The sequence below is a fragment of the Dryobates pubescens genome, chromosome 18, assembly GCF_014839835.1.
Source record: "Dryobates pubescens isolate bDryPub1 chromosome 18, bDryPub1.pri, whole genome shotgun sequence".
NCBI classification, from domain to species: domain Eukaryota; kingdom Metazoa; phylum Chordata; class Aves; order Piciformes; family Picidae; genus Dryobates; species Dryobates pubescens.
In genome coordinates this window covers 2,094,375-2,117,606 of record NC_071629.1, presented here as the reverse complement: position 1 = coordinate 2,117,606, position 23,232 = coordinate 2,094,375, and the positions used below count along the sequence as shown (strand labels likewise).

Below are 23,232 nucleotides of genomic sequence, written 5' to 3'. Positions count from 1 at the left end.
TCCTGCCTAGACTGGACACTGGCACAGAGCAGATTTCATGCTACCTTGAAAGAGTTTGTTGTCAATAAAAACTATTTTTTAAATGAAGGGGAAAGAACTCATTGGCCTAGAAATTAATTACCTTGGCTGAGTTCAGTCTTTGCTTGTTTGCTTGTTTTTAGTAGAAAGGAAAATTCTTAGCTAAAGATACTATTTAGAAAGCATTTCTTTTGCAGCTGTAAATGTTTCTGCTCAGGTGCTGGGTATATTTGTATGCATTGTCAATATTGATGTCCCCTCACGATTTCTGTTTCAGTGCACAGTGTATTTTTCTGCTTGCAGTTATTTAAGTGCCTGTGTGTAATGTGGGCTTTAAAAGACAATCCAATGAACAGTGCTTTCCAGTGCCAATGAACTGGGTGGGATCAGAAAGAAAACTGAAACCCCACAATGTTGTGGTGCTGGTGGTGTAAGGAGCGTAAGTAGTAATTGTGTTTATGGTGTTCCAGATGCTGTTTGGGTGTGTGTGTGTTACAGAAACACCTTCTATTCCTACATACTTTGGTGTGTACTGGAGCATACAGGGTGTAGTGCTAGACTCTATCACTGCTGTCTATCAAGTCACCTTTGATAAGAGCATCTGTGGTATTGGAAACAGGGTGACAATGTCCTGTTGTATTGAAAGTGCAGCAGGCCCTCATGTCTTGGTCTTGGCCCTTAGACAGCTCTTTGAGGAGAAGGTAAGTTAGAGTCCTTGTCAAACCACAGAGCCACTGTGGGCACTCGACGATCCCAGCTCTATGGATCTTTGTTTCTTCTTTGTTTCCTTAATTCAAGGTGTTCGTTGTGAGTAAGTATAGGAATATTCTTAAAGAATGCCAGTCTGTTCCTTCTGATAGGTAGTTGTTTGCATGCTGGGTACTAGTCCCTGCTGGTCCTAATGCGGAACTGTATCTCCAGCGCCTGAGAAAAGATAGCTATTGCTTCTCTTCTGAGGTAGTTTTTCAAGAAAGCCCCTCTAAAACTCCTGAATTTCAAGAAAGGAAATGTACCTTTAAAATGATAGGAATTAGTAATAGTGGGATCACTAAATTACATGAGGAGGAGCAGTCCAGATGACCATTGCTGTGTGATTAAGCATTAGAGTTTATTGTCAGCTTATTGTGTGATGTATTTGATAATTCTCCTAAGTTAATTAGTTCCCAGCAGATATTTTATAGCACCATGGCAGGCTGCACAATAATGCAGCTGGTTTGTTTTCAAATGGGAGAGTCTTCTTATGTAATTTCTCTACAGCTTTGAAAAATATCTTCATGTTCTCTATACCAAAGCTGAGCTGGAAGTTGTGTCAGTCGTGCAGGCCAAGGTGATTACACCAATCTGAGAATGTCAACAACTACACAGTGCTCGTGTTTAATTAGTGGAAGGGAAGCACCTGTATTTTTAGAGGAAAAGGCTCCAGGATTAGTCTGTACAAATTCAAGTTGTAACAAAAGACAAAAATGAGCATATTATTCATCCTTGGGGAAAATCAGTCACTGGGATGGGCTCTCTTCATGGAAAAAACACAACAGTTCTTCTTGCATGTGGGCTCTCCGTGCTTTTGTACTGATGCCTATCAGTCACGATGTTTACAACTCCTTTGTCTGTCCAACATCCAGACAAAAAAAATAAGAGCACTTCTGGTGGTGAGACCGACCTGTAGAACTCTCACTGTAGTATCTCAAACTTTACACTTGACATACCATTCCAGACTGAAAATGTGACTTTTTATTTATTGTCTTTAAGTCATTTTCTTTCAACCACCATCTGGTTGAGACATTAAAATAGGCAATATTGCTCTAAAAGTTTTCTTAAGACCCTTTCTTTGTCTGTTAATTGCACATTTTATAATTATGTTCTTACAAGAAGATAAAAGAGTTTTGAAAGATTATTCTTGGCAACAGACCTGAGGTGAAAACCTGCTGGTTTAATGCGTAAATTATAACGTGTGTGGTTGTGAAGAGCGGGTTTGTGAAATGCTCAAGTAAGCGCAAGAATCTAAGAGAGCTGTCAAGGAGTTTGCACTCTTAAGGGGCTAATGTTCATTGAAAAACAACTCATAATATGCTGTGCCTGAAGGCTAAATGAGTAGTTTAACTTAAACACAATCACTAACTTTCTGGAAGACAGATAAAGGAAACAATTGTTCCTCAAGCTAAGTTAGAGAAATGAAAAAAAAAACCCAGCTTGGCTTTGATGCCTGTTTAAAATCATTAATTTTCCTGTAAGTTAATGTAAATCAAGGATTAAACCAGAAACTGTTACCATCTGACCCTTATAAACTAAACTTCTGTGTGGCTCATCTATTTGAAGTCAAATCTGTCCATCCATCTAAACAGGAAGCTGAATGAAAACATTTTTTCTTTTCATTTCCTCTCTCCTGCAAACTTTTGCAAAATGTATTTCCTCTGCAGGTCAGTCTGCAGGCTGCGTGCAGCTTTATGGCTTTTGCCTGTGCAGGGTTTTGTAAGCTCACCACCAGTTACGCGCAGAGTAGGATAAGCGGGTAGTTGACCCACAGGCAAATGTCTCTAGGCAGACCTAGCTTTGCAGAGTGCTTTTGGGCTCTGTGAGGGATCCAAGCTCCCATGTGAGCTCCTGGGTGGCAAAGAAGGATCCTAACTATGAGGAGTTGGATTTCATGACTGTATGTGGCAAATGCTGCAATTGGAGGTGATTTTCACCTTGTATTTCTTGTAATTCTTGTAATTTCACCTTGTAATGACATTGATCTCTAGAAAATACTCTGAACACTACAGGTGAAATTTCTCTGCATTAGCTTATTATTACTATTATTTATTTGCTGCAAGGATAAATGACACAGCTCTGCTGCTCACCACTAGGTTTGATGATTGTTGGCTGTTTAAAAATGATAGATACTGCAGTCATCTGTCATGTGGGAGAGATACATAGCACATGGTTTGCAGGCAGGACTTTGTTGAGTGAGTGAGTGCTTTCTTGTGTGTGTGGTCATCAAATGAAGTCCTCAGCTTAATGAACTCACTTGCTGGATGTTCCATGTTTCCACGTCAAAAGACCATCACTTTATACTTGGTCGGTTAAGCCTCGTATGACGTTGTTGAATAGTTTGAAGTCAGATTGTTCACTCCTGCAGATAATCTGACTGCAAAGGCCAGATATTGACAGTGAAGAATTCACAGCCCTTAGAGGTACTGAGCTGTCTCCTGCTGTTTGGTGATGTCTCACCTTCCTAGTCCCTGGGTGTAGGGTTGTGTCTCAGTGTGAGTGGGTTTGTGGTGCAGGACTGTTGCTCTTTCTCATGTCTCTTGCTAGGTAGCAGATGTGCAACAACTTCTGCTGCAACTTTCTGCATGTTTGCAGTAATCCTCATCTTCAGTAGAGTTCCATGGAGAGCTGATACCTGAATGTTCCATGCAGACGAGGCGAGGTGTGCAGTGTTTCTGAGCTGTGTGGCAATGTTCGGTACGTTGCTCTACATGGCCGTGTTGGTTGCTTACTGTGGTTTTTATTCTCACCTTACAAGACTGTAGCCTAAAACTAGAGGAAGGTTCTAAATGGTTTTAATTTGTCACACATGTACAGAACAGTTTTGACATACACGCCTGTGCAGTCCCAATGTGGAGGGTGCACCTGCATCGTAGGCTGCTGTGGTACTTGTTCTTCTGCCAGTTTGGCTATGAAGGATGCAGGCCCACATCTGTGTCCACCTGATGGAAATGTATTTCTGAAGAATCCTGTGTCTGCTATTGGCATCATACTTACCCCATGGGTCTTTCAGGAAAATGTCCCTGCCTGAACAGAATAATATACTTAATATGAGAAATTACTTCCAATTTTGTTCTTCAACAACTGGATAAAGAATGTAAAGCCCCTTGCTTCAGAGAAATGTGTTCATGCATGAGGATAAGGAAGAGGATGCTAGGTAGCAAATTCCTGCCGTTCACAAATGAGGGTCTGGTATAGAACATAGAGAAAAAACATGTAGAGACTCTTCTGGAGCCCTAATAATTGGCACATGGGAACACACTTCTAGCAAGAAATCTGACAAGAATTCTGTCATCAATACAGCACCTACATGCGTCCCCACTTCTGCACTGTAGTGCACTCTGTTAGTAAGCATGTTGGAGGACTGAGGGGGAAAACAGGCCTTAGAACTCTGGAGCTGCACTTGTTGAACATACAGTGTTGAAACAAGATGTAGCACGTCAGCACTGTCACCTTCTGCAGAAATGCCTTTAGCCTTGATTTGGGAGTGGATTAGAGTTGCATTCATCTGTCCCTTCACTGCCCTGTAAAATCTGTGTGTGTCAGACTGGTGCAGTGGAAGAGGCTAGTGAACTTACTCTGCTTAGCAGGATGAATGATTACAGTGTTAGAGCATGATCCCACTTGCTTGGGAAAAAAAAAGATTCTTTTAATGATTTTGAGTGTAGCAAGATAGGACTTAAACAGATTTGGCTGTAGACCAGATAATCTCCTTTTGCTGATGTGAAAACACTGGCCACAGCAGTGATTACAACATCATACAAAAGAGGCTTTATTTATGCTTTACTTTTTCTTTCATGTTTCCAATCAGAACAATAAATATGTCTTACTAGAAAAGAAAAATTTTACTTGCTTTGCTCTGCATGCTGGGAGGCATTAAGCATTTCCTTTTTTTTTTAGGGGAAGTGTGTCACTTGCATTTAACTCAGATAAAAATAAATGAAGATAAAACTAATTTAATTTTAGATTTTTTTTTTTCATTTGTTGAACAACTGTTGTTTTAAAATGGATGGCCTGCTGAGAATGAAACAAAGCCACTTCAGCAGAGCAGGAAATCAATAACCACAAGAAAGCCTAAAGAAAATTAATGCATACAGTGTGAGCAAGTGACACAGGAATTATTTTCTGGTGCAAGAATGGTAATAATAGAAGGCATATGGAGTGGCTGAAAAGCGTGATAGAAATATACATAGAAAAGATGTGTTCTCTATTTCTGTTTATAAATAATGACCTCTGTGGCACAGCATTTAAACTTTGAAGGGACTAGATGGTGGTTTTCTTTCTGATTTCCCCACCCCCTGGTCCTAGGTAAATATTTATGCTTGCAAAATCTAGTAGGCTGGCAGCCATGGAAACGTATGTCTTTCATTTATCTCCAGGAAATCTGGTTACAAACACTCTTCCACTTGAATTCTTTTAGTCTTTTGCAACAACTTTCAAAAAACACACCTAAGGAGCAGGGCACCGTGTCTGTGATGTTGAAGGCAGTGGCAAGACTGTATTTGCCCAGAGAGGGAGCAGGACCGTACCCACACAGTCTCTTGCCATACAACCCAACACACACTCTATGTTTTTTCCACCTTTGTGAAGCTGAGTTAAATGTTGAGTGTTCAAGCTGAGGGAAGCAGAAGTGGGTGCTGGAAGTTTATGCATGGCACATAACCTTTTGGGAAAGACAAACCTTTCAGTCTGAAGGGAGATCATTGAAAAGCCTGGCAGCAGGTATGACTTGTCTGCTAACCCCTTGTGTCTAAACTCTGGGAAAGACTTCATTTCAAGAAATCCCTGAACTTGGGAATAGCTCATGCCACTTTTCACTGCCCTAAACTGATGGTAACTTTTTCTATAGTTAGCTTCTTGTAGTTTTTTCTCATGTGACATCTCAGATGCAAATCAATTAGATTAGAATATAATTTTAATCAGGATTTGGGCAGATTCAAAATCAGCTTGGGGGGCAAGATCCCTGATGTCTTTGGGAGAGAATTAACTTGAACTGTTTGTTAAGGTTTGGGGGCTGTTCCTAAGCCTGCTGCTGAAGCCAGAATCTGAGGTCAGGAGACTCACAGGTGATACTAGCACCCAGCATGGCAGCCTTCCCTTGTGACTCCTTATGAAGCTGCCCTCTTCTTCCACACTGTTGAGTCTTTTCCATAAGCATCCATTCCACTAGCAACCCTGTAAAAAAAACCCCAACCCTTTACAGGTACTTCCCTGAATTGAATTCAGTCACATGCATTTTAAAAAGAAGATGAATACAAGTCTTCTTTTCTAATTCCCTTCTGTTGCATGGTTGAAGCTCCCTGACACAAGGAGAAGCACTACCTTGTACCTTGGGCTTTTAAGTCACTTCCAGGAGTGCCACGCTTCAGAATTTGCTGTTTGGTGTTCCTCTTGATACTGAAGTTTCTGCTTGCCTGTGTGTGGTCAGGATAAGGACTGGGAGGTCTCATTAGCACACAGGTGCTGCCATCTTCGCTGATGGGCTCAGCTGTGCCCTGTGGTGGTGCCTTGGCAGAGCCGGCTGGAACCGGCTGTGTCCGGCTTGGGGCAGTGCCCTGTGGTGGTGCCTTGGCAGAGCCCTCTGTGTCCAGTGTGGGGCAGTTCCTGATCTCTCCTCACAGAAGCTCAAGCAAGAAAATACCCTCTGGCTCAAAAAGCAATGAAGGTAAAGTTGTTATTTACTGTTATTTTTTTCACCTCTTAGAAAGAGTGACTCCAGGATTGGTTAGTGAGAGAAGGAAATGTGCTGCATAATGAATCGGTTAAGGTCTTTACAATGAAAAGTAGTTGACCTTCCCAAAGCTGTGCTCTGGTTTATTTGAAAAGTGTGAACCTGAATCAGAATTATGTGCTCAGGAAGGAATATTATTTTTAGCTCACAGGAGGGGACTCTTTTTAAGTCTCTGAAACCCAGAATCGTGGCCAGGATTTAGCAGAGGAGCAGAGACTGGACTTAAACTGTTTCAGTCCTTGATGTCTTAGAGCTATGTAACAAAACATCATCTGAAGTCATGCCCAGGGGCAGGAGGAAGTGCAGCCAGGCCCCAAGAACATCCCCCTGAGTTCAGACCATAGCAGAGATTGCTCTTCCCATGTGTATGTGGTCGTTACCCCCTGGATTTCTCACTGGATGCCATGTATCTCCAGAAGCTGTGAACTGTTTAGCCTCAAAGGAAGGAATGGCTCCAAGTGTCCTCAGACACAGGCTGGACGTCAGAGTCCAGTGTGGGATTGGTTCTGGGGTCATCCTGATGAGTGATTTTGCCTTGTGCCTTGAGAGCTTAGTGTGAGGTGAGGCTGGTGTAGGCAGGGCTGTTTGAAAGGGCTGTGTGTGGAGTCCCATTCATACTAATGTCTTGTGGCAGCAGGGAGAAATTGAATGGGGATTTTGGAAATTTTGCTTATGCCCTTCTAAACGTTTGTGGTAGTAGAGAGCTGTGTTTTGTGGTTGAAAAATACTTTGTATATTTGCAGTAGAAATAGTGACCTTGTCTATCCCTGTAGCTAGCAGATTAAACACTAACCTGGCAAGGTAAAGGTGGAGCAATGTGGCTACTTAACTCAAACTGCCTGTGTAAGTTCACACTGCTCCAGGACCACCAGCTAACTAAAGGGCATTTTCTGTGTTGCAGAGGTTAACCCTTGGATGTTTATTTCTGGGTACAATCACCTAATCATAGAGGCTCCTTTTGATTGCCATGAACAATTCTTCCTTTCACCTCCAGTGTAGGTGCAAAGGCTGATACCGAGGACTTTTTCCATGTTATTTCATTTATTATTCTTTGAAAGATGAATTTCTGCTCTCTGACTTTGAAGAGCCTTTGCCAAATTGTGAAAACACTGAAAGGTGTAATGCTTGTGATATTAAAAACAGTTAAAGCATGAGTAGTTTCCCACTGCATCAAAGTTGAGTTGCTATGAAAATATTGTAGCACCAGACTACAATACACCACTGTTAGGGAATTAGCTATCATCTCATGTGGGTTATGTGATACTCAGTGCTGTAAATACGTCAAGTGCTTGCTGTTAGGGCTCTGTCCATAGATAATCCGCTCCAACAGTCACAGTTTTTACAGGTTTCATTGAATTGAATCATATTGAGATACAGTCCAGTGGAAACCAGCAGTATTTCAAAGGCCTTTCTTTGTAATAACGTTCCCCTAAATTGGCATTGAATTCAGATACAGGTCAAAAGTAAAGCTTGTAAGGATATAATTCAGGTGCCTATGGCACATCATGAGTACTTGCAATAGATGGTGATGCCCTGCTTAGAAAGTGTCAATGCAAATATTTGTAGAAGTATGTATTTGAAAACTCTAAAGCATTGCTTGAAAATTTGGTGCTAAATGAACTCAGCTGAAAGTGGATTTATAGCTCCTGAATGTAATGGCATATCTTTGCACTGGGCTGGACACTACACTGTAATATGTGGTGTTCAGCTACATTAATGAAAATAACTTTTGCTTTTCTCTTGCCCTTTCTTATTATGTTCTCAGCTCAATACATTCTTTGGGACAAGTCCTAAAGATGTTATACAGATCATTTTTATTCCAAGTGATTTCTCCATAGGTGGACACAGAGACTGTTCATTGTTGCCATGCCAGTCCTCACATGTTCCTTATCCCAAGAGAGACACACCATGATTCAGTCCTGCAGTCCTGCTTTTGGGAACCACGTGTTCAAGGAGTGATGGCTGGGCTGAGCAATATTCTCCAGCCCAGGGCAGAGCCTGCTGACAGCCCAGAAATTGAGCTGTCAGTGCGGGAAGGAAGCCCATCAGGCTCTGAACAGACATGCAGTGAATAGTGGCAGGTAGCAGAGACCCGTGTGGTCCTGTGCTGTTGTCCATGTGCTGGATTTGAGGCTTACTGAAAGAGAATTAATGACAATTTCTGTGGCTGTTTGAGAAGGGAAGCCATTAAGGGTTTGCTCATGTGAAATCTTTATTCTGTCTGTGTCTTTACCACCATCAGCTGTGGGCTGTTTGGAGTGGAGCTATGTTTGTTCCCATCCTGACCCCAGTGCCTGCTTTATCATTCACTTATGTCAGAGCTGAGCTTTCACATACAGGTGAAATGATCCTAACCCTGTTTTCAGCGGTCTATTCTCCATACTGAATAGTCAAATATTTTAGGAAATCAAAAAATAGCCACAATGCAAACTGCATAATAATGCTGCTTATAATCTCCACTGGTTCATAGCTTTCACTGGGAGCAAAATGCAAGCAGAAGTATCCAGGTAGCTGAGCTGAGGTTTGCAAGTCTCATTATGTACTTGGCACTTTCACATTTGGTTTAGCTGGACATCTTGAGTGAGCATTGTTTTGACAACAAAGTTGGGATTTGCATTTGTGGTTCTGGGTATATACTTAGTGGCATGATTCCAGCACTGACAGGCCCCCTCCTGCTGGGTTTAATCTAAGTAGAGTGGGTAACAACAGTAGCAGAGATGCAGCAACAGGAACTTTGTCCCACTGGGTGTGATCTCCGGTTGATAAATGAACTGAATTTTATCTGTGCCGCTGCATCTTCACTGCTATAGTTACTAATTTAATGCAGTTATATTAAGCTAGTGCCTGTGTAGATGCATGTGCTGTAGGCATGCTCTAAATTTTATTGCTGACATACCCAATGTTTTCCATGATCACCCTTTCATCTTGTCTGCAGCTGTGGATCACCACAATTGTGAAATTTGGTGATGTATTCCCCTTTTTCCTGTGACAGGAACGTGGTTGATAGCAGGAATGTTGAGGTACTTTTATTCCTGCAGGCACAGGCACAAGTGATTAGTAATTCAGAAAGAGTTATTTAAATTTTTAAATCCCAATGAACCAAAAATCTTTTTTTGGGTTGGAAACTTATTTTGAAATGCCCAGCTTCAGAAATAAGCAGGTTTAAGCAAGACAAGGGATGATGGTTTTAAACTAAAAGAGAGAAGAACTAGATACAAGGAAGACATTTTTTAAACGGGGAATTATGAGACACTGGTGCAGGTTGGCCAGAGAAGTGGTAGAAGCCCCCTCAGTGGAAAGAGTCCAGGTCAGGTTGGATGGGGCTCTGAACAACCTGATCTAGTTGAAAATGTCCCTGCTGACTGCTGGAGGTTTGGTCTGGATGACCTTTAAAGGTCCATTCCAATCCAAAGCATACTATGACATACCAGTTAATTAGAGAATCTCAGGTTTCAGTTGTGAAACTTTGGAGGGAAAACCACCACCACTCTTCAGTCTCTCCTGGCCCTTTCTGGAGAAGAAAAGCTTGGAAATGTGTTTTTTAGAAACTCAAAGATTACAAAATTAAAAGCCAAATAAAAATGTGCAAAATAGAACATAAAAACATTAGAATTTTATTTATTCTTATGAATTGAGGATCATGATTTGTGAACATTTGGGATTAGAAGCACGGTAACTAGGTCAAGTACATGAAGTATAAAATAGCTTCACGGTTATACTTTCTGTCAGGTGAGTAGTCAACCCTTAAATTGTCTGTTCCATCACCTTTCTTTCCATGACAAAGAAAACTTTAATGAATCTTTATCAAGAAGATGTCAACAGTGGTATTAATAATCGGGGATATAGTTGGACTTGGTTGTGGAAAATGTGGAAACTATGAACTTGCTCCGAGCTAAAAATGGGAGAAAGAAGCACAAGTTCTCAAAAAATAGGGTGTCTGTAAAGCAGGAAAATACACTGCTCAGTAGGTGGTAAAAAGTGTCTTTCTCAAATGAAAGCTAGGAGAGAGAGAGATGTCCCCCCCCTTTTCCCCACAGACCTTTCCTGATATGAAGGCTAGACTAAGCGTTGGTGTGGATTTGCCTAGGGATGTCGTGAAATCGCCAGCACTGAGTGCTTTCAAAGGCAGGCTGGACTAACATTTGTCAGGAATGATTTGAGTGTGCTTGATCCTGCCTTGGGGCAGAGGAAGAGAGAGCAGGAGAGCTTCCAGGGTTATTTCATCTTTGTTTCTGTGAGGGGACCCATCAGTACAGACACCCAAATGCTAGTGCTGCTGCCCTTGAATTTTTCTGTTGTCTCAGCCTCTGAAGAGCCCTACTGATGGCTTCTGTCATACACATTGCTATGACCCACTGGGATAACTGTGGAGTTGGTGTATTTAGCAAAACCCAATATCCAGTTGGGCATGGGGTAGCTTGGTTAATTTCTACTGTGGGGTGTTCTCAGTCATCTATATGAGTGACATGACTTGGGCTATTGCTAAGAATGGTTGTGACAATAAGTCCAAAAGGGGGGATTTTAGCCTCTGCTGGTGCTATGCTGAGTACCCTCTACTCCACCACCTGCCTGTCCAGCCAACCCCTTGGGTAGAAGCAGGTGGAGTTGCTCAGATACCACCTTTCCACATCCTGAACTAGCCAACCTAGTTCTTGGGAAGGGAAGCCCATGTGATGTTATTGGGATCTGTACTGGACTTCCACTGATCTGTAATTGTTAGGGACACCAGAACGATGTACTGCTTTTCATCCTTAATGCTAAAGTTATTAAAGATGCAATATCCACTTTAGTTTCAGCTTGAGCAATTCAGTGGTTTTAAGGAGTCTTTTATTGTTACAGTGGCACTGAGGCATTATGACAGAGAAAAAGGTCAGATGTTGTGATGTGTTAGGAGCAAACCTCCAGTAATGTTTTCACTGAGTCTGATGCTGGGGACCTTCCTTGCTGAAAAACCCTGGAGAGCTGAGTGGGAAGATTAATTTTTCCTTTCAGTGTTGGAGCCTTTCTCCACAATTTCCCCCAGAAGTGAGGAAGGAGCACACTGAGCACATTGAGCCCATGGAAGATGAGCTGTGGCTCTCCTTGTGCCAGCATGGGCATGGTTTTATGAGAGTCGCCATAGGGACCAGGTTCTAGTTATCAGCTCAAACAACTTCATGTATGATTAATGTTAATTGCCCATTTTGCATGGATGACTTTTTTTCCTGCTGCTGAATTGGCTCTTGTTGCCTTTGATGTGGCTGGTGATCCAATGTCCTGCAATGGTTAGACAAGTGATCAGTTTGCCAGCGCCGAGAGGAGACAGAATCAGGTTGCTGCGAGGTCAGAGTTTGCTTCTCTTCTTAAATGCTGAGAGGTCAAGTAGAGTTTAACTACCTTTGGCATCTTTGAAATGTTGTAATAAATGCCAAAGCAAGGAGGTGATTTTAAATCCATGCTACACTAAACATCTAAGGGTAATAGGAAATAGTTTTGATTCAGATCCTCAAGATTTTAGGTTTATTGGTAAGGCTTTAAGGAGCGCCTTTCGCAATCACTAGTGTTATTTCATGGTCTTTGAGGAGAGCCAAATGTTCATTTGTGGTTCCTGTTCCAGTTTCAGGAAGGCAACTGAGATCATGGCTTTGTGTAGTTGGTTGGTTTGCTGTTTTGTTTGGGTTTTTTCACTTCTGAGTGCTCGCAGCAGTTACTGCCACTATCATCAGAGCAGTTCAGACAGCGTGTCCTACAGTACCGCTGGGTTTCTGCTTTAAGCCTAATAAAATATGTTGTTATTGAAGAAATCTGTGATACATAGGAGCTTCCTAAATCTCAAGCCTAGCATATTTTTACAGCAAGCAGCCCAAGCCTCATGGAATCAATAATTAATTTATTAACTGGATATCTTTTGAAAAAACAGGCTCAGCAGTCCCTGCTGGGCTGCCTTCTGCCCATTCATAAACAGTCGATGACCGAGATGAAAAGTGTGGAAGTAAAATTCAAATCTTAACGATCAAAGTATTGGGTACCTCATCTATCACAACCTGGAATAAATACATCACAGAATGTGTCATATCCCATTGACACTGCAAGACATAATGTTTTCCCTTGTTATCTAGCTAACTGCCAAGCCCACAAAGTTTATAGGCTGCTAAGATAATGTGCTGGTGGTAATCCACTTCACTTGCAGAAATATGAAGTACTGTTGAAATATATTTCTACTTGGGTTATTCTTTGCTCTCAAGAGGACAGGGCACTATTTCAGTTCCTCTAAAGAAGCCCAGAGAATGAAAAGCAAAGCATCAGGATAAATTATGCTAAATGGTGGACTAGACCCCAGAGGAAATCATGCTTCTGTGGTACAGTATTCCTCCATTTATCTTACAAATGTTACATCTAATGTTAATTTTGTAAAGGGAAAGCATTCAAAGATTCATCTGATCCTTTTAATAACTGGTTTAGTGTTCTAACAGTATTTGTCACACTTGGGCCATCATAACTTACTTTTCTGGTTTTGACAGGCCATTCATACTGAAAATATTTTGGGCTACTAGTATGTAACATTTTATTTCACAAACCACAAATAACCTAGTAATTAAACTCCAAAACGTAACAAATAATTGCCAGCAAGCAATTACCATTCAATTAAAGAGTAATTACATGGTTATTTGTGCCCTGTAAAATAAAGCATTACTGAAATCAGTAATGCAATCAATATTTTAGCAGAAACAGGATGCTGCAGTGATGGACCTTTCAACCTGTGCTGATTAAATTGTCATCCAAATAACAGTCTCCTAGTTAAATCACCACATGTTTATTTGTCTTGATTAATATGCAAATTCACTTCTGATTCCTGTAAATCTCCTATATTTAAAAGCACAGGAGCAGAGCACCACCGTACCTCAGCAGCGACGCGCCCTGCCTTTCTACTGATTAATTGCATTTCACAAAGTGCTGATGAATTTGTGCAGTTTGTGAAATACAGTTGCCCGTAATGAGCGTAAAATAGAGTTAGAAAAGATGGAGCTGATCAGTAATTGTAGCAAAGTCACAAAAATAGCCTTATTCTATGCTTTGATCCAAATTAAAAATCCCTGGGATGTCTAGGGAACATAAAAAACTTTGAGAGGAAAAATAATAAAATTAGCTCTCAACAGGAGTGGAAGATAAAGGCAAACAGGCATTAATGAACGGCATCTTAATCTCGTGTGGTATAAATTTTAACTGTCAAATGCAGTGCCTAAAATGCTATTTAATCTCTGGCAAATTTCATTCCAAACAAAATACAGAAATGATCAACATTCATATTAGTTCATTTTGCTCCTTCAGAATAAGTGAGGTTTGGGAGGTGAGGTGGAAAGTGTGACAAGAGTGGCTATAGAACCATAGTGTGAACACAGGTGAAACCCAAAACCTCCCAGCAGCTTCTCGTTCAAGTCACGGATGACCCAAGGGCTATTTGGTTTTGAGAGATGCTAATAGAATTTAAATCAGTGTAGACTTTGAGCCGATGTATTTGTGTTTATTTAGTAAAAAGAAGAAAATTACTAGCTTTGTTAATGAGAAATGGTGGTGTCCTTCTGCTTTAGTCTCCATGGGCTTCACTTGTCACCATAACTGTTCTACTTTAACTAGCAGCTTCTAACAGAAGTAACATCTAGCTTAGAAGGGAGTCATTTTCCATTCACAGAGATCTACTGATGGCAGACCCAAAATTTCTGTAGAGATGTTAGAATCTCAAAGGAACACATCTCAAGTTGTTTGAAGCTGGTCGTTCTTGTTTATACTCTTGTTAGCCCTGAGGAAAAGATGTTTCTACATTTCTTGAATGTGTAATTTGCTTGCATGAGGGAAAGAGGAGAACGCAATAAAAGAGACAGATGACAAAAGGTTAGGAAAAGTAATATTAAATGAAGTTAATATTTATATGCTAATGATATTTGCATTTATATGCTAATACTTACATAATTGCAAATGATGTCCTTCCTCAAATGGTAATTCTACTTGCCTTATGATTTCTGTTCAAGACATGGATTAGCAGTTTTCACTGAAATCTGAAGGTTAGATATATTTTAAATAGTAAATGTGAAATCTGTTGAAATTCTAGACTCCATAAGGCAATAGGAAGTGTGGTGGGTGCTGGAAGTGTTGAGATAGAGCAGTGAGATTTCATTACTTGGTGGTGCCAACCCCACTCCTGACAGCAGCATATCCAAACATAAAGTAAATCCCATACAAGTTTTTGTTTCCTTTTCAAAATTAAGATCTAGAGCAAACATTTGTGTCCTCTATGAAATGTCTGGTTTCATGTGGAAACAAAAACGCTACCATTTTCTTCTGGCCAGGACTGGAAGTGTTTGGGTTCAGGTATGTTACTGAGGTGCTTTCTGTGAGTTCTGGTGTCATCCCAAGCGAAAGGTAATGTGGTTTCTGGTCATCTCCAGGCACTCTTAACTGGAAGCACAAAGGGTCTGCTGCAGCCTCAACAGTGGCATATCGGGAGTGCTGCTGGCTGGCTCTTCACTTTGTTCCCTTAGTTCAGAAGCAGACACAGAGTGATAAAGCTGTTTCACCTGAACTTATCAAACAGTGGTAAAGGCCAAATGGTTCTCTCAAAGTTGGTGTATGAATGACAGACCACTGTAAGTAGCAGCCACCCCTGAGTTTTCCACTGTTAGAGACAAAGACAATGATTTCATGTGAACAGGTTTGGCTGGGAGCAATTCCATTTGAATTATCATGGCTTCAGCTTTCTAAGGCCAGAATCTGGCTCCTGTCCGTTAACAGCTTTACAGTGATATTCACTGAGTGGGCTGTGGGTATGTGAGAAGTATACATTACTCTTTTCTTCAAGAGTCTGTCAGACTCCTTCCCCAAAATACCCATGGTCTTGACACCAAACCCTGGAGGCAGGATATAAATGCAGTCAATGAAACTCTGAGAGGGTGCCAAGTAAGTTTTAGTGTGGACTCCCCAAAGCTTTTTTATAACCCTGGGCATTGCATACAGGTCAGTGCAGAACCACAGGCTGGAGACTTTCACTCCTGCTTGTAGTACATGCAAGGAAACATTAAAAGATCTGATCTAGTAAACTTGTGGGCTATGAGTTGTCTATTCAGAGTCAAAACAGACAGGAATGCAAAGTTGTCTGTGCAGGAATTGCATAACCAGAAGTGAGACTCCATTGTCCCACCTACTCTTCTTCTGAGAACCCAAGCCATAAATAAAATGTCTCTTCAGAAAAATCTTCTAAAGTTGTTCAATTTTAAACAATGTTTTTTTAGATTAAAATCAACATATGGAGTTTTATGTAAAAGATTTGTTTGTGTATTTGAACTTGAGAGGAGAATGTTTTGTGGTTCTGTTGACTGAGCCCTCCTGATGGACAAAGCTGCTAATTTTAGCTTGGTCATTGGTTTTTTTCAGACAGCAAGTGCCAGCTAAGCACTTACACATGTGTGTGCATAAGCACAGGCTTCTGGAAATCAAAGCAACAATGATTCTTGCTTTGTTTAACCCCATCACACATTAGCCTAACACAGTCTGCTAGACACTATTCTGGTGCAGGGGATGATTTCAGCAGGTGATTATTTTTAATAGAGAATGCATGTGTGCATCTGCCTTCCCGCAGAGCTAGAGTACTCCTGTTTGAGAGCCCAGTGAGTCTGGGCTCTCGTAGAAGGCTTCACTACACAGCCATCATAGTATGATAAACAACTTCAAACATAAAAAAGAAAAATGGAAAAAGTACTGAATAAAGTGAAATACAAAATGGAGAAACCTGAAGCTAAAAAAGGAGGAGGGGGGAGAGAGAGAATAGTTTTCTAGAGATAAAATAATAAACCCCCCAAAAAATGATTTTGTGCTACTTTGATGTACAGTAAAACAAAATAGCAGCAACATGCTGTGAAAAATGGACAGGTTAATGGTACCTCTGTGTAGTGTTGCTGGAAGTTGTCTTCATTTAAAGGCAGAGTTTGTCTTGCACTGATGGAAGGCTTTGCCACTGTAAGTTGATAGAGTGAAGTTTAACTTAAATTTCTTTGCGGACCAGAAGCCATTTTGGAAATGCTTTCAATTCAGGCTCCATTCATTGTTGCAGCTTAGTTATTTTATACAGTGTTTCACTGTATTTTGTAGAGAGCTCTATTATTCAACAGAGTAAAATTTGTTTTGAGCAAAGAGAAGCAGCAATACTTTTCCAAACATGAGGAGGCTGTCTTTTTTGTTGTTGTTGGCTGGCTTGGGGAAGAGTGGATGTAAAGGGTTTTTGGCCTGTGTGCTAGGCTGGCAGCTGTGTGGGGCGATTATGTGTGTGCACGCTGATGTCAGGAATAAATGTGGTAGTTGAAAACAATAGTTAAATGTAACAGGTCTGTAAACAAACCTTGTGGTATTTGGAACTAAACCCCACAATCCCAAGTGGTTAACTGGTAAAGAGACGGTGAGACTTGGGCAGGTCAGAGGAACGTTCTTGGTTTGGCTTGTCTTCAATAATGAGAGAGTTGATCCATAAAGATAATTAATCCATTTTGGAAAAGCTGAGCATTGAATTATTATTGCACCCTCAGATGTAAGCATCTGTCTGCCATGATTCAGAAAGTAAGGTTCAAGGTGTTGTTGCATTCATAGTTTCAATTTACCATCTTCTAGGCAGAACAACTTTCAGTTTTCTGTGGTGCAGGTGTCTGGCACAGACTTTGGAGCAGTTGCTGCAAAGACCTGTCATCACTAGCCACTTGTAAGGTCATGGAAGGTCTGGATAATGGAAAAGCTTGACTAGTGCAGAAATAGCTGAGGTACATAGAGCTGTGCCTTCTGTGAAGCAGCCTGATCAGCCAGACTGAGGGTGCCCCATGAGCCTTGAAGTGGTGGCTGGAAGCAGGGTGGCTATACTCATCCAGCCTGAGCTAATGACTCCTGGAGCACCCAACCTGAATAGCTCTGGTGCCCCTGTAATCATTGCATCCTTAATCCACAATCCCTATAAACCATGGTTTGTGAGCTGAGAAATGCAGCTAGCTGCATTTCCAAGACTTTACAGGTGAATTACACCTGTCTGTGAATGTCTTGAGCTCCATTTTGCAGTCAGCAACATTAAGAAAAATGTGTTAATTAGCGAAGTAGTGGTACAGTAGGGCTGGAAATGTGGTTTGCTTTTTGGTCTCACAGAGCAGATTTAAAAATGGCTTGGCTTTCTAGTCATTCATGTGACATTGAGCTCATGGTTGAGTTGTTAAGCCAGCACATAGGTGCTGTCTGGCAGTTCACTGATAGTTCGTCTGAAACCCGCACAATTTCTGTGTGTTTAATCTACCTTTCTTTTTTCCCTAGGCAAGAATTTCTAATCTCTTTTTGTGTATCACTGGTGTTTCATATATTTTATACCAATCAATACCAAGTGTAGTAAGCAAATATTTCAGAAAGAAAATGCATTTTCATGTATGCTCTTATTTCATCAGCTCACGACCAGGAAGACCTCCCAAGCGTTCGCTAGGAGTTGCCATACAGGAAAATGCGCGGCTGCTGCCCCACGGAGTTCCAGGCCTCTTATCGCCAGGACTTATCTCTCCGACAGGTAATAAAATCCATCAGATGATCAGCCTCGTCTCTTCATACTGCACAGCAGTTAAAATAAACTAATATTGATCTAACTGCCTTGTCCTTGAGGGCTTGTTCAAGCTTTACCAGAGGTTACATTATTGGATTTTGTTGAGTGTTCATGAAAACTCTGTTTTGTTGCTGCAGTGACTGAAATCTAATGGATTTGTAATTTAGTTCTTTATTAATTGTAATTTCCTTACAGGAAATTCCATTAAATGTGTTATTTTAGGAAGGGGGGGGGGGGGAGGGAGAACAACTGAGAAAAGGCACCATTGTCTAAGGGAGCCCTGTAGCAGGCATTTATTGTCCTTTCAAATGCATGTGTATTTTAGTTCTCGTGGGATATGAACAGCGTGACTAATGTGTATTGTATTGTAACATCATTAATGTATGCTGGGAAGATAGAGAAATGCTTGTCAGAATTACAGGAGGAACACTTGGAAAGCAGATAAGTCCACGTTGCCACAGTAGACAGTACTTTAATAGTCTGCATTGGGTATCATATGAAAAAAAGAGCATGGAAATATGTGCAATTATAAACAAGCCCTAACCATAATTTAGTGCATAGTATTTTATTTCACTTCATTAATTTATTAATAGAGTTTAAATTAAATCTTATGCTATCCTGATGAGTCTTTTAATTTTTTATTAATTGCTGTGTGCTAAAAGTAAGCTTCTTTTGGTAATAATGCTGTAGTGACAGAATATATTCATCCAAGTAATTGTTTTAATGATCTCACAGGCTCAGGAGTTCTAGGGGTACTGTCAATAGTCCAGTCTAGGGACAGCTGAAATTAGTGACGTGTTTAGCAGAATGTGAAGTCATGGAGCATCCTACAGGAAAAGCAGAATGGAAGAGAAGAATTGATAGGAGTGTAGTGATGTCTGTCTTGATCTAGCAGATCATTCTGCCTGCAGAACCTGTTGCACTGTGACTGAGCGCCTCAGTGGGTCTCAGTGTTCAGGAGAAAGCTGAGACCTTCTATTTCTTCTGAACTCCATCTCTCATAAGGACTTTGCAGTGAACCAAGAACCTTTACAACTGTGGAAGCAGGAGTGAACAGTCTCAAGCAATAGTCACAGCAGCTGTAGCTGAAGGAGTTAATAAAGTACGAAAGCATTTTGCTAGAGCCAGGCACCACAGCTGAGCAAGCACAACTTCATGTGCTGTTCATACATGTGGCAGGGGTCAAGATCCATGTTCTTACCCTCATGAGCACCTCCTAAATGAGAGACTTGTTTTAGTAGCTCAGTTGTGTCCTCAGCTTAGGAGTTTCATGGATTTGACATGAGAGCCCCCTTGGATTGATAATGTCATGCTCAGAAACTCAGGATATTCCATATTACTTCTCCACTCTGTGTGTGTTTGCAAATAAGAGATCAGATTATGCAGACTGCATATTGCTTTACATTGGGAAGTATTTTTGGATGCAGTGTGCTGAGTATGCACAGTAAGGCAGTATCATAGACACATCCTGTGTCTCACAGATATTTTAAGCTTCACAGTTTGAGTAAAAATTCTGTGAGTTTAATTTTTAGCCTGTGGTAAGTTGTTTGGAGTGTGAAGTGGTAAGGTTGACCCCAGGGGGCTGTCTTTCAGCTGAGGCCCAGGGTGATCATCTTTGTGACCCTGAGAGCCGACTGTGAAAACCTCTGCATGACCAAGTCCCAGAAGTTCCAGACAATGTGCCTCAAGTTGTTAAAAGGGAGTTTTCAGAGCAGCTTGTAGGTGGGGGCAAGCACACATTTCCAGAGCATCTCAGCATCCTTGAGGACCCTGGAGCAGCCAGGTCCCTGTGGGTGAAGTAACCCTCCTGCCAACCCATGGCAGGGCAGCTCCATGCTGATGTCCTCTAGAGTCATGTCACTTAGGAATTGGAGCTCCTAAAGTTTTTGAGTTGCTTTATCTTGTTCATAAGGAAAGAAGGGCATGAAAGTCCTTTCCTTGTGTAAGGAAAGGTGCCAAAGGAGCCGTTTCTTAACTCAGCTGGGGATTTGAGCTGTTGTAAACTTGATGGAGGGCAGGGGAGCAGGACTGGAGATGGAACAGAGACTGAGAGTTTGCAGCATAGTAGGGCTGGATCCATCCCTTCCAGTAGAACAGATGCTGGTGTGGAGGCAACAATGACTCTTCACATCTTGGTGAGTTCTTTGTTTACCTACAGACTCCAGTGTTATTGCCCAAAGCATTTCTTTTGGATGTCCTCTTGTCCACTTCCTGACAGTCCTTTTGTCTGATCTTGCCTGTTCTTCCTACAGCACAGATATGACAATGGTTGTGTTAATCTGCTTCCATTGTTCTAAACCCAAGTTGCACACTTCTTATGTGGCCATCTGTTTTCTGATGTCTCCAGCTTAGCATCTGAGGTGTTTTCTTCTTCAGATAAGCTCATTTTAGTAACAGACTCCACATGAGCAAATGCAATATAATTCATCCATCCATTGTATTTTTGCTTTGTTACCTTCTCTGTAGTCTTCTGTCAAGTTTCAGTGAAGGAGTGGGCATCCAGGCTTGCTGCTGGCTGGCTGCATAGCTATCAAGAAGTTGCTGTTCTGGCTGCAGAGCTCACAGATCAGTCTGTAAAGGGTATTACAGAGCGATGATTAGGAACTTCCTGCAGACTTGAGTAAGCCATCTGTGTTTGTACTCCTTGAAATGTGCTGTTATTTTCATCACCCATTTGGTTTGTATCAGCTCAGTTTACATGGTCATTTTCACATAATAAACAGGTAGTTAAATTAGGCACACTGCTTTTCCCAGAGCAGAGGGGGATTTTTTTTTACCTCTTGGCAAAGCAAAGTACATCTACTCTTACACATAAATGATTAGTAAAGAACCTCTAAGTGAAACCTTTTTAGATATTTGTAGGTACCTTCCACCGTTGGGCAATGGGAACGTGTGAGTTATGATGAGACTGGAGCAGCAGGGTGGTTAAAACTGCTGGGATTGAAAGAGACGAGGTGTTGTGTCTGCAGTGCTGCCGCCCAGAAGGGCTTGTGTAAACAGTACAATAACTGTGTTCACACTGCATCCTTCAAGAGCTGCTGGTTAAGGACTGCCCATTTTACCTCAACTTAGGAGAAAGCGTTTTTATTTCTGTATTCATGTAGCAAATGTGGAAGTCAGTGTGGTGCCCTTGCCTGCTGTGAGGGCAAAGGAAAATCTCTGGGTGTCACAGAGGGATGGTCATCAAAGGCTCAGTTCTTCAAACAATGCAGTGTGATGAACTGACATTAACAAGAAAAGGCTTATCTCCTCCTAGTGTAGCAAGTCTTCCTCCTCCTCCTCATCAGTGTATTTTAACAAGACAGTTGAGTCTTATTTATGGAATAGATTCTCCAGGAGGTTCTAGGGTCTGGAGCAGTAGTTTCCTGTGTTGAGAGAAGCTGAAATGCACGACACGATTTAAGCAGGTAGTTCAGAAAGCTGTTGATACGGAACGAGGATGAAAGGGTAGTTGGATCTTTTCATAGTTATGCATGCCAGCTTCAGGCCTACCCTTCATAAGTCATCCCCCAAAAGATTAGAAACCAGCTACATGAATCTTCATTGTGTGTTTCTCTATTCAGTTTGCAGAATGGTTATGTCAATAAAATCATTTGGGGGCTGCTCCATCTTGTTTTCAAGGTATTGGAGAGGGGGCTCTATCGTCCTGCCGCTTTGTTAGAACTTGGTTAGCTTGTGGTAAGGAGCACAACTCTACTTTCTGGGACAGAGTGTTTATTCCAGGTGGTGGAATAGGCATCTCTCTGCATATGGGCTGGGAATCCCACAGCTGAAGCTCATGGGGTGCTGGGAGATCCGGTGAGGCTGGGTGCCAGGAAGATGGACACAAGCCTGTTTAAAACATTTTTGTTGCCATTTTACATTTCTGAGGTTTGCTGTGCTGGTAGGGGTGTGTCATGGCAGGGTCTGTGCAGTATGGGTCAGTGGCTAGATTGCAATGAGGATTCGGCGTTGAGGGCAGGAGATGGGAGGAAGCCTGGCTGATGGGAAATCATGTGTGAGGAAAGGAAAACAAGGCATTTTCAAATGGATCCTCAACTTTGGTGGCCTTTCTGGATGTGAGGTGGAGATTTGGTGGCCTTTCTGGATGTGAGGTGGTGGGTTCAGAATTTCAGAGGTTAGAGATTCAGCCCCAGCTGGTGATTGTTTGGGAGAGAAAACTTGCTGGGATGTACTGTGTGCAGGGGCTGTGGCCAGTGCTGCCATGCAGTGCGTAGGATGTCCAAGGCTCTCCCTGCTGCTAATAGCTCCTGATTAAATCTGCTGCTGGCTTCTGTTGTCAGATCTCTGCTGTTTTCTTACAGTGGCCCATGCAGGTGACAGAGGCAAACCACTTGCACTTTCAAATGTGTAAGCTAAACTGCTCTCTTCACTCAGCTACATTACTTTCACCGCCCTTGAAATGATCCTTTTGCATTCATAAAAAGTTAAGATAGACTCTGCCTGGTTAGTTCTTTGTCTAGAGTTTTCAGGAGAGCAATAATCAAAAGAACCTGTTTGTACAGGTATGACTACTCCTTCAGAAGAGTTTTGTCTTATGAATAGTTAAGGGAAGCTGTTGTGAACGGAGTAGTTTCGTATAATTAATATTTCAGTGAAACTAATACTTTAATAGCTATACCAAGTCACCTTGTTGTGGGACTCAGATAAATAAACAGAGCAGCTCTGAGGAATATGATAACTTCACATGTTACTTCCATTCAGCAGTGGTATCAGCAGCCACTTAGTCTTCCTGCAGAAAAGATTGGATAAAGCCGTATTTGCTGGAGTCTTCAGGCCCTGTAATTTGGTGTATATTTCCTTGTTACAAGAATGAATGAGACTAGAGGCTTTCAAGGTCTCTGGTATCCAGTTGCTGTTCATCAATAGTGGGCACACAATCAGCCAGCACAACCATGCCAATGGGCAGAACTGCCTGCAGGAACTCCCTACTGCCATTGACCTGCCAGATCCTTTCGTTATTTCCATCAGAGATGGTCCTAGTCCGGTGCTCTCCAGTGTCTCCTGGCTGAGGAAGTGGGAGATGTGCTCAGGGTCAGGAGAGTGAAGCAACAGGAGCAGCAAGGATGTTGGGCTCCATGTGTAGCATTAGCTCAGAGGCTGGGGTTGCTGAAACAAGGCTCTGAAGATCTGCCCCTGTGTC

The 23,232-nt window shown here is 41.7% G+C and overlaps 1 protein-coding gene across 2 annotated transcripts in view; it reads left to right on the top strand.

Annotated features, from left to right (window-relative positions):
• Positions 1-23,232, top strand: part of DACH2 (dachshund family transcription factor 2) — a 266,714-nt gene that overhangs the window by 112,320 nt on the left and 131,162 nt on the right. For both annotated transcript variants that reach the window (XM_054169395.1, XM_054169393.1), the window contains exon 2: positions 17,941-18,056. In XM_054169395.1, coding sequence (XP_054025370.1) covers positions 17,941-18,056 — 116 coding nt within the window. The remainder of the gene's footprint in view (positions 1-17,940; positions 18,057-23,232) is intronic.